At 52.0% G+C, this 11,337-nt stretch overlaps 1 protein-coding gene across 1 annotated transcript in view; it reads left to right on the top strand.

The window, feature by feature from the left end:
* The first annotated feature begins 6,281 nt into the window (after window positions 1-6,281).
* Window positions 6,282-11,337, top strand: part of SLC2A9 (solute carrier family 2 member 9) — a 61,158-nt gene continuing 56,102 nt past the window's right edge. The window contains exons 1-2 of the mRNA XM_081124148.1: window positions 6,282-6,364; window positions 9,728-9,826. Coding sequence (XP_080980274.1) covers window positions 9,764-9,826 — 63 coding nt within the window. The 5' untranslated portion in view covers window positions 6,282-6,364; window positions 9,728-9,763. The remainder of the gene's footprint in view (window positions 6,365-9,727; window positions 9,827-11,337) is intronic.

Raw genomic sequence — 11,337 nt, 5'->3', positions numbered from 1 at the left:
AAGAGCCAAGCTGGCCAGTGTCTGGTCCACAGCATTTCCTTCGACATCTGAACCATGTGCTGAGTCTCCCTGGGAATCACAAGGTCATCAAGACCCGCTCAGGGTGGCCAAAGGCTCCTATGTTCGTGTTAGTCAACTCTGGTCAAGCCGCACAAGCAACTGGGAGGAACCCTAAATGAGCAGCTAATTATAAATGTTTATCTTGGACCCGCTCAATTTCATGAATGATTGACTTGCAGTGCTATAAATAGGTCAGATTCGCAAGTCTCTGCCAGGCATTTCATGTTATTTCCACAAATTATTATTCATCTTCCCACAGGGACGTGTTCTTCCGCGTGTGACCCAGGTAAGGGAGCTGAGCTGAGAGGTTAACGGAGCTGCTCAAGGTCGCCCACTGGTTGGTGGCCGAGTCAGGGACTGAGCCAGGTCCCTGTGGGGGCCAAAGCCGGGTCCTTTCCGCTCAAACCAAACTGAAATGCAAGGAGGAGGGTCTGAATCAGAACATCCCACTCCACGTTTTAAAAAACAGGTGGAGATTTTGAATTTGTTTCATAATGATAACTAAACCAAGGCATTGGTCTGTCATGTCCCACCTGTGAAGTTAAAGCAACAGACTGAGGACTCTGGTCAGACCCTGATGGGTGCCTGCTGAGCTTGAGATCGGTGGAGAGTCTCTTTAATCTCCACCCACTTTTCAAAGTTCTCCGTCCTAATTTCTACATAGCATAGAACGTGCTTTTGCCATTTTTTTTTGGAAAATGTTTTAGGCAGCAAGATAAGACTGCTTGCTTTCTTTATTTCATTTTTATGAGTGTAGTAGTTATACGCTGACTTATTTAAAATTAAAGGGGGAAAACAGAACTGCTCATCCCTGCGGCTCCCATGACTGGAAACTCATCCAACATTCCTGCTTTTTTAAATGACTGAAGTTCTAAGGGAGTCTCCAGGGCTGCGTTGAGTTCACTGACTTCCCTCATCCAAAAGGATTTATTTTGTGTTTCTGCCCAAGTTGCCAAGCCCACATCAGGACTGACCCAGGGCAAAGTTGCCTGGTCCCATGAGCTTTCTGGTTGACCTTCCAGACAAAGGACCTGAATGTGGAGAGGTCCAAATGCAGCACCTACAGGGAGCTAAATGGACCAATTGAATTCCTGGTTACCAACAAGTCAAACCCACCCTGATGGTCTTGGGTAAAAAACCAGTTCAGTTGGTGGAAGCTTATGAGTGAATCAGTGGAGAGACTATGCGTCCAGGTGCTGAAAACATGCAGAGAGCATGGGAATCAAGCAGCAGGAGAGCAGCCGGGTTAGGAGGTCCCTGACCCACCGCTGCGGGACACATGGTGCCATTGCCACCAGACTCTCACTGGCTGCCACCTCTGCACAGAGAATGCTTCCTCAGTGGCCCCTGCCTCTCTGTGTCTGACTCAGGGTCCAATGTTGGTGGAACCGCCCACCTTATTACCAAGGACCTTCATGACCCGCTTAAGTCACACAGCTGGTTGGCAGCACAGCCAGGATTGGAACCCAGGTTTGGGGTGCCGGAGCCTTGTCCCATGAATGAGCAAGGAGGAAGGTCCGAATCTGGGCCAAGAGAGTGGCAAGTTGGGATCTGATTCTAGGAAAGTCTCTGGAGGCTTTAAGCAGGGTGAGTGGGCCATGTGGTCCGATGTTTGCCATAGGAAGTCGCTCTAGATGCCACTGGATGGAACCATCTGGGGAATGGGAATGAGCAGAGACAGCTGTCAGAAGGCTGTGGCAGGCAGTCCCCCAGGTGACAGATGATGTCATCTGCCCCAGATGGAACTGAGAACAGAATCAGTGAGAGTTTTGATGTCTTGGACAGGCGTTAGGAGGGAATCCAGAGGAAGGAAGGCATCTTGGATATTTGGGCTGAGAAACTGGGGGGGTAGGTGGGGCTGGAACACATACATCGGAAGTTCAGTTCACGACCCACTGTGTTTGAGATGCATCTTAGCCACGTGAGGGCACTGACTGGAGGGTGGACATATGCGCCTGGGCCTTGGGGGAGAGGTCTGACCAGAGGGACAGATTTGGGACTCAGTAGCATAGAGTAGGCCACTCCTGAGAAGAGCTTGGGTAAAACAGAGAGGAGGGCTTTGGGCTGAGCCCTGGGACCCTCCACCATGGAGGTTGGTAGGCGAGGGGAGCAGCTGAGTGGACTAAGGAGGAGTAGCCAGGGAGAAGGAGGGAGGGAAGACCGGGCCAGTGTGTTGGCTGCAAACGACACTTCTAGCAGGACCCAGAGGAAGAGGAGTGGTCAGCTTCATCAAAGCTGCTGGGAGGTTATAGGAAACTGACTATTGATTCTGGATCACAGATGCCCTGAAAAGAGCAACGTGAGTGGGCCGGAGCTGAGGAGAGGGGGGAAGGTGCAAAGTGGAGGCAGTGGATTCTCTTTGGAAGAGTTTTGCTGCAACAAAGAGCATGGAAACCGGGTGACTGCAGGAGGCCATGGGGTGAGCGTAAGTGTAGTTTTAAATTGAGGTGAAATTCAGTTGCCATCAGATTCACAATTTTACTTGATTTATTAATTAACCGTTTTAAAGTGGACAATTCGGTGGCGTTTAGCCCACCCACAGTGCTGTGCAGCCACCACCTCTGTCGTCCACCCCAAAGCAAACCCCTATTTATTATTAAATAGAGGCTCCCCGTTTGCACCCTCCCCCCACCCCTGGCAACTGCTCACCTGCTGTCTGCCTTTATAGTTTTAACTATTCTGCACATGTCATGTATATGGAATGATAAAATAGGTGACCTTCTGGTCAGGCTTTCTTTCACTTAGCGTAATGGTATCAAGGTCCTTCCACATTGTACCATGTATCAGATGGTCATTCCTTTATATGGCTGAGGAACATTCAGTTGTGTGGATAAACCATCTGCTCATTAGCTGGCGGGCATCTGGCTGTGCCCACCTTTCGGCTGCTGTGAACAGCACTGCTGTGAGCATTCGTGCACAGGTTTTTGTTCTGAACACCTGTTTTCAGATCTCCCGGGTACACACCTAGGCCTGGAATTCCAGGACCGCATGGCAACTCTGTGTTTAATTGTTCACAGCCCACAAAACTCTTTCCCACGGTGGCTAAACCAGTTTACTTCCCCACCGGCAACGTACAAGGGCTCCAGCCTCTCCCCATCCCTGCCTTTTTAGTTGCTTTTCTTTTAAACTGGTGATATTAAGACGTAGCCTGGAATAGACGTGGAGAGGCGGGTGATGCTGAAGATAACTGGGATAGTTGCTCCAGGGAAATCCTCGAGAAGGTGGGAGGGATGAGCCCTCACTCCCACAGGTGGGAAGTTCTCCAAAGTGGGAAGTCTGGAAGCCGGGCTGCCAAAAACAAAAAAGAGAAATGTCTCTGAGAGGCTCGCTCTGATGGGCGCGTCCCCTCTGGGGAGAAGCTTCCCCACAGAGCAGCAGGGAGTGGGGGCAGGGGGGCCTGGGCCCGCAGGGTGGGTGGTCTTACTTTATTTAATTTATTATTATTTATTTATCTATTTTTTATCATCACTCAAGGATATTTTTCATTACTTTTCAGAGAGAGTGGAAGGGAGAGAGAGAGAGAAACATCGATGTGAGAGAGAGACACACCAATTGGTTGCCTCCTGAACACACCCTGACGCAGGGCCAGGGACTGAGCCTGCCACCGGGTTATGTGCCCTTGGCTGGAATCGAACCCAGACGGACTGACACTAACTACTGAGCCAAACTGGCTAGGGCAGTGTTTTTACTTTAAACCTCAATTCTCATTCACAAGCCTTGGTGCTTTGGACAAGTGGGGTGACTTCTAGAGCCCAGGTATGCTCAGCCATAGAATGGAGACGACAGAACTTCAGTAGCTGCTTCTAGGAGTAAGCAAGGCTGTTTATAACCAGTGCCTGGCACACAGTAGGTGCTTACTGAATGTAGGCCCCTTACATTGGCTCCTCCTTCCCACTAGACTCTGAATTACCCAATAGAAGTCACAGGTTTACCCTTCTCAGTACCTAGCACTACGTTGGCCACACAGTAGGTGCTCCATAAATTTTTGAAAAAGAGTAAATAAAGCTACAAGAATTAAAAATAATCCAAAGAGGGATCTCCCGATAATAGGAGCCATAGTGAACATTTAGGGGGTGTCTGCTTCACGGCAGGCCATTCCAAGGGCAGTGTCTCATTCGATCTGCACGTGACCCTGAGGCAGTCCTCCCTGACCCCAGGGTGGCATGGCTGGGGAGCAGCAGGCCGGAGCCGAGGTCTGACACTGAACCCTAGGCTCTCTGTCACCCTCTTACACTGTCCCTCTGGACGCTGCCAGACCAACGGTTGAATAGTCCTGGCGTCAGAGAGTGACTCACTGCGGCTGCAAATGCAACCAAGTTCAAGCTTGTCCTCCTTGCCGCAAGGGCCAGGAGGCGAGTGGCAGGTGCTGGGATGAGCGAAGTGCTTTTTTCGGAAAGCCAGCAAGCCGAGAAGAGGGTGGATTCGCGCCACCCTAGGAAAGGACAGAACTCAGGCTCCCTTTATGCAGAGGGGAGTAGGACGCCGGAGGCGCTGAGGTCAGGAGGTGACCGACAATCTGAGACATCTAGGTGCCAGCAAGGGAGAGGAGGCGAACTTTGTTCTGGGCCAACAAATTCCAGTGGCTGTGGTTCTGGTCCCCGTGTTCCCGGAAAATCGTGGGCAAACACTCATTGTTTCGGTGCAGGCTACCTTATCTCCACCGCACAGGGAGGCAGCTCTGAATAAGGGGCTGCCTTTTGTTTTGTTGTGGGGTTGGGTGTTTTTTTAATAAAACTTGAGCAGCAAGCAGCATTCCTCTAATGTTTATTACATCTGCGTTCAAGGCTGAGCCGCTGAGCAGAAGCTAGTCCCCTAAAGGTGACGGAAACCAGGCAGGCTGGAACAGGACGCGGTCGGAGAGGCCAGGCGGTTCACTGTGGTATAGCGAGGCGTCAAGAGCAAGGTTGCGCCCTGGCCGGTGTGGCTCAGTGGTTAGAGCGTTGGCCCGCACACCAAAGGATCGCAGGTTTGATTGTCGGTCAAGGGCAAGTACCTCGGTTGCAGGTTCAATCCCCGGCCCTGTTGGGGCGCGTGCAGGAGACGACCAATTGACACATCTCTCTCACATCGATGTTTCTCTCACTCTCCACCTTCCCCCCTCCACTCTTTCTGAAAAGCAATGGAAAAAATATCTTTGAGTGAGGGTTGACAAAAAAATTAAGAAAAAAAAAGATCGAGGTTGGGTGGCTGCTTGGGGAATGGAGGGTGGGCACCAGCTGGGTGTTTTGGGAGGTTTGAGAAGACAGGAGAGCAGTACCGCTGCTGGGAGGCAGCCTCCATCTGGGGGTGTCTGCAACGCCTTCAGCACAGCTGAGATCCCCGGGCACGGAAAGGTCATCACACTGGTGTGCAGCTTGTGGGACCTCAGAGGTTGGTTGATAAGGACCTCTCGGGCAGATGTCTCCCAGGATCAGGTGATTTCTTCCTGTTCACCCGGCCCACCGCTTTGTCACCATCAACCTTGGGAAGGTTGTCCGGATGCTCTCAATCGGTGCCCGGGGAATCAGACGGACTTGTCCATGTTCCCCACACAGCCCTGTCTCCCTGGGCCTGAGCATGTGCAGAAGCCACACGGCACCCCTCTCCCATGGTGGGAGGGATGCCCGGGCACCCATCTTTCTGTGCTCCATCCCAGAACCACCCTTCACTTCCCACGCCCTTCTCTCTCTCTGGTCGGGTGCCCTTGGCCAAGCTTGGACTTGCTCCGGCTGCACAGACGCCCTCTTGGGTCCCTACCATCCTCTCCGCCACTCCAGCCTCTGTTTCTCCCAGGGTCCTGGAGGGAGAGTGGGCTTAGCATGTGCATTTTTCCATGGATGTCCTCCTGCATCCACAGAGGAGCAAGCTAACCCCCAGACCAGTCCTCTGGGTTTCGGACTTGACCAGCCTGCATTCATTTGTGTCCTGCTTTATATGTCCTGCGTGTCATCTCACCTGACCCTCACCACAGCCCGGGCATGTTGGTCCTATGCGGGTCATATCCTCACATCAGCAAGAAAGGATCCGACACCCACAAAGGTCAACTCATTCGTCATCAGGGCCTTTGCCGGGACACCTCTGCCTTCGACCCCCGGTCCGGACCTTGCCGACCCAAACTTGGGCACGTTTGTTAATCATTTATCGCCTGTCAAGATAGGCATCATACCTTGTTTACAGCAACAGTCACTCTGGATGCATGCCATGTAATCATTAACATTTCACAATTTCCCAGGTCTGTATCTGATTTTACTGGGAGCTATTCTATCTGCAAAGTGCATTGTTTGCTCTTTAGACTGGGGCAGGCGAGGGAAGCTCCCGGGCGCAGGTAAGCTGCACTCACAGACTTGGGCTGGCTCTGGGGATGGTCTCAGGAATGACTGAAACTCCCACAGAACAGTGGGACAAGGGGCTTGGAAACTGAGGGAATTGGAAATCAACTTGGTGAAGGCGAAGCGAGGAAATGCACATGAAGTGCTTAGCGTTGTGTCCAACCGATGCTAATATGGAAATGACATTGATCCTGGGCAGTGCCGGCTATTTTCCAAGGGCTGGTGGCCGGGGCTGGTAAGCTCCCTCCTACCCTCTTCCTCCCTCCCTCCCTCCCTTCCTTCCCCTCCTCTCTCTGTCTCTTTTTCTTTCTTTTAAAGCTGCTGTTTTCCATGTTCCTTTTCAGTCTCTCGTTTGGGGATTAGCTATAGCTCCATGCCAAAGTCAGCAGAGAATTAATCCTGAACACTCACAGAAAGAGGTCACCGTGTTCATCAGAGTCGGGGCCCAGGGTGCGTGTGGCATTTCCTGTTCAGAGGTGTCAGCCAGCGGCGTTGTGCCCACTGGGCATTGCCCAGGGCAGCAGCTCCCGGCACTTCAGGGAGGTGGCCTCCAGCTGGCATGTGCCAGGTCTGGGAGAACCGGGCCCTTGGCTGTCCTCAACCTTCTGCAGGGTGTTGGTGAGTCAGGACCTGTTCTTGGCATTCATCCTCTTACCCAACACAGGCCAGTAAGTTAGGGTCTGACTTTAAGCTGTGGGGGCTCAGACCTGGGCTCTGGGACAAGTCGGGTGGGTAAAGACACTTCCAGGCTCACTTGCTTTATTTCTTGTTTTGTTTTGTTTTAATCCCTACCTGAGGATATTTTTTTTCATTGCTTTTCAGAGAGAGTGGAAGGGGGAGAGAGAGAGAAAGAGAGATGTGAGAGAGACACATTGACTGCTTCCCTCCCACATGCGCCCAGACCGGGGCCAGGGATCGAACCTGCAACGGAAGTACATGCCTTGACCAAAGTTGAACCCAGGACCCTTCAGTCCTCGGGCTGATGCTCTAACCACTGAGCAAACCCGGCCAGGGCTCGCCTGCTTTATTTCTAACACAGCAGGCCATGGGTCAGGTGCACAGTGTCTGTGAGGGTTTAATTACTGGGAGAAGCAGCAACAGAGGTAGCGGAGGCAGTTTCCTAGGTGCTTAACCCCACCTGCGGCCTGGAGGCTCTCTGAACTGCTGGATGGTGGCAGGCGCCGCCCAGGGGGCTCGGACGTGGGTGCTCACCAGTGAGCATGGCAGCATTTTTACCTTTCAGGGCTGGCAGGGCCACACCCCGGGCCCCAGCGCAGTATTAAGAGTCGTCCAGCGGGCATGTTAGCATAGTCACTGAGGATCAAAAGGACAGAAAATGCGCATTTTTAGACCCCCATTCAAGGAGCGTGTATTTATTTTGTTATGTTATTTATTTATTATCCTATTTAAACCTTAGAGAATTATTATTCTGAGGCGGTTTCGGGTGCTCCGGGTTAAACACCAGATGGTTCCCCTCCCCTTTCTTCATTCTACAAGACCCTTATCTGTGCTCCGCAGGGGCCACTGGCCGGCGTCCGGCGAGGACAATAGTTGGTGATCACTTAGCATTTGGCATGAGCCTCACATACATGAACTCGTTTAATCCTCGCCAGAGCCCCGTGAGGCCTGAAGACGAAGGCCCAGTGAGCTGGAGCGTCCGGTGTGCGCTGGCATGAGGCGGGCGGCGCCTCTCGGGGCCTCGAGGTCACCCTCAGGCGTCGCAGCAGCAGCCGGCCCCCCGCGTTCTCGCCCGCGGCTCCAGGGACGGCTCCAGAGCCGCTCCTCTGCCAGAGGCCCATTCTTCCAGGATTCTGCTGTTTAAGTCTCTTTGGCTTCTCAAACATAAGGGCTCCATTCTTCAAAAAACATTTTTGTAATTTAAAGAAATTTTACAAGCTTTTTCTAGTCGTAGAAGTAGTGTTTTGTGTGGTGTGTTTTTTTCAGTGTAGGAAATTGGAAAATGGTAGAAAAACAATAAGAAAACAATGAGCTAAAATATCACAGCCAAGTGGTAACAGCGGCTTTGAGGCAGTTTCTTTTCTAGGCACGTAAACCTGTGACCTGTCCTCTGCTCGTCTGCAGCCCGGGCGCCCGCTCTTGTCACGTCCTGTGCTGGGACATGCCGCTCACCACCTGTGGGTCCCATGAGCAGCCTGCACCCTCTTCCTGTCTCCCCTAGAATGGAAGCGCCCTGAGGGCGAGGCAAGGGCTGTCTTGCTCCAGACTGCATCGCCATCACCTCCACACGAGGGGCTTAATAAATACATGTGGCCCGGACAGCATGGCTCAGTGGTTGAGCATTGACCTATGAACCAGGAGGTCACAGTTCGATTTCCGATCAGGGCACATGCCTGGGTTACGGGCCTGATCCCCCGTAGGGGGTGTGCAGGAGGCAGCCGATCAATGACTCTCATCATTTATGTTTCTAACTCTCCCTCCCTCTCCTTTCCTCTCTCTGAAATCAATAAAAACATATTTTTAAATAAAAAAATACATGTTTAATAAATAATTGAAGCTATAAATATTTTGTTTTAAATTTAATTTGAAATTTAAAAATGCATGGACATAGTTTAAGTATATATGTTGTTTAAGAGTGACTGTTAAGAACACTTATTTTTAATGGTGACTAATGTATATTCTTTTATGGATCTTTCCCGTTCTTGTCAAGTAAGAATAGTTATGAGCATTTTCCCATGATAGTAAATGTTCTTGAACGTGAGGTTTTAAGCGCTATGTGTGTTTCATCCTATGGATGTGCCATCATTTATTTAAGCTTTCCTCTTACATGTTTTTTTCCTGTTGTGGATGCTATTTTTTCTAACATGAAAAAATGCTTCCATGACAATTCCTGGCTTAAATCTTGGTGCACATTTTTTTGCCGTTTTAGGATAAGTTTCTATAAATGGAGTAGTTGGGCAGCAGGACCTAAATGCTTTCATGGCTCTAGAAAACATATTCCCAAACTCCAGGGGAGCGGTACGATTTTTACTTCTGTTGTGCCGGTGATTCGGGTGACAATTTTGGTAACTGTTTCCAGTTTGACAGGGGAGGCGGGCACTTTGTTTTAATGTTCCCAACTTTTCTTTTCACATCTCGGGGACAGGAAGTCTAGTGTTTACAAGATGTGCCCACCGTGGGAATGACTGAGCGGGAATGTTCCGGGAGGGACCTGTATTCTAAAGCAAAGCAGCCAGCGTGGGAAACACAGGCGTAGTCAACCATCTCACAGATGGAGAAACTGAGGCCAGAGAGGAGCCGGGGTGCCCAGGTCTCCAGGGGAGCAGGACCCCCACGAGCCCAGGGCCACCTGTCTCTGCCAGCAAGAGTCTAATGGCTTCTTCGTTTTTCCTCTCTCTCAGAAACAAAAAGCCCAGTCCCACATCTGAAAAGAAACCATGAAGCTCAGTGAGAAGGACCCACCCGCTAACAAAGAAAGCGCTTTGGAGAAAAAGAAATTGGTCAGTCCTGGTTTCCTTACCTCTCTTACGTGAATATTCCGGTGACTCTGGGGCTGTCCCTCCTGCCCCCTCCCTCCTCCCGGGGGCCAGGCAGCTTGCGGTGGGGTCAGGCCGGGAGCGCAGGGGCTGGAGGCAGGGCTCTGCGGGAAGGAGCCGTGTGAACGTAAAGTGTACGCACCGAGGCACAGGCCGCTGGTGGCTCGTACTTGGGTTGATAATACTGTCTGCTGGTGTCCTTCCGGATTTGGAGGGGGCAGGTATCTCCGTGCCAGAGGTCATTTCTCTAGAGGGGACATTGATGTTGAAAGTGATGATGTCATCCTCGAGGGTACGGATCCTCCACCCCACCCCAGGCCCAGGCCAACTGCCCCCTCCTCCAGGAAGTCCTCGGCACTTAGAAAGCCTCTTTCCCTCCTTGGGACCCTTGGGCCTTGTCTTTATACCAGATGCAAAGACCAATAGCCAATCGGCACCCTCCCTGTGCTGGCCTTTACATGGGGCTCTCTTGCGGCTCTCTTGGCCACACTGGGGTAAGGCAGATTCTACAGGAGAGGAAACGGGGCTCAGACAGGGCTGGAGCCACTTGTCCAAGGTTATGTAGCTGGTCCAAGGAGGAGCCAGTTTCAGACCTCCACCCGTTTGGGCCTGGTCTCCTGTGACGGGTGTGGAAGCAGCCAGGACTCAGAATATGTGCACATTTATATAAAACCTCATTTAGCAGGGCAAAGATCAACACAAGGATACTTGCTAAATTGCCAGGGAAGTGTGAACTCGACAGGCTGGGCACCATTATCCTCACCTCCCAGGTGTGAAAGGGAGGTCCAGGGAGGCCAGGCCACCTGCCTCCGGTCACCCAGACTCCTGTTAAAGAGACACTCCTCTCGGCTGAGTCATGGCTCCACGGTGCAGGTTCTTGGTGTGAGGCACTGGGCTCCCTCCAGCGCCCCGCCCACACCACTCCAGATGACTTCACTCCCATCATACCCTGGACCTTGGCTCAGTGCCCTCTATGCCACCCTCTTCGTGGCCAGCATACTCCCCAGGCTGTCATCCAGGAGCCACCTCTTCCAGGAAGTCTTCCAGGAAGTCTTCCGTGTTCCAGCCCCAGGTTGGGTCAGTGCCGCCTCCATGTTTCCCCTGGGAATCCTCAGCCATCTCGTGACATGTTGTAACCAAGTGTGTCCGTGTCAGTGTCCTGCCCTGGACCACAGCTCCGCTTGGGGTGGGGGGCGGGTAGTGGGCTGCAAATCAGTTCCAGGAAGAGCGGCTCTCCAAGAGTCCACCTGCGGGATTACTACGCAGAAGGGCCATTGCGCTGTTTCCTGTGCTCAGTGAACAACTAGCCTGATGACTGAGGCCTGGCTTGTCCCTCTGGAAGTCCTGGTTCCCCGCCGGGCAGCTATTTCACTGCTCTTGTGCGTCGGGCCCAGGCAACCTGCCCGAGACACAATTAAAGCTGCTTCTCTGACATTGGGAATTAATTCCCACGCCGTCCTTGTGTGCACCAGGGA

The sequence above is a fragment of the Miniopterus schreibersii genome (assembly GCF_964146895.1).
Source record: "Miniopterus schreibersii genome assembly, chromosome: 1".
In the NCBI taxonomy this organism is placed as follows: Eukaryota; Metazoa; Chordata; class Mammalia; order Chiroptera; family Miniopteridae; genus Miniopterus; species Miniopterus schreibersii.
This window is presented reverse-complemented; position numbering and strand designations above follow the sequence as displayed.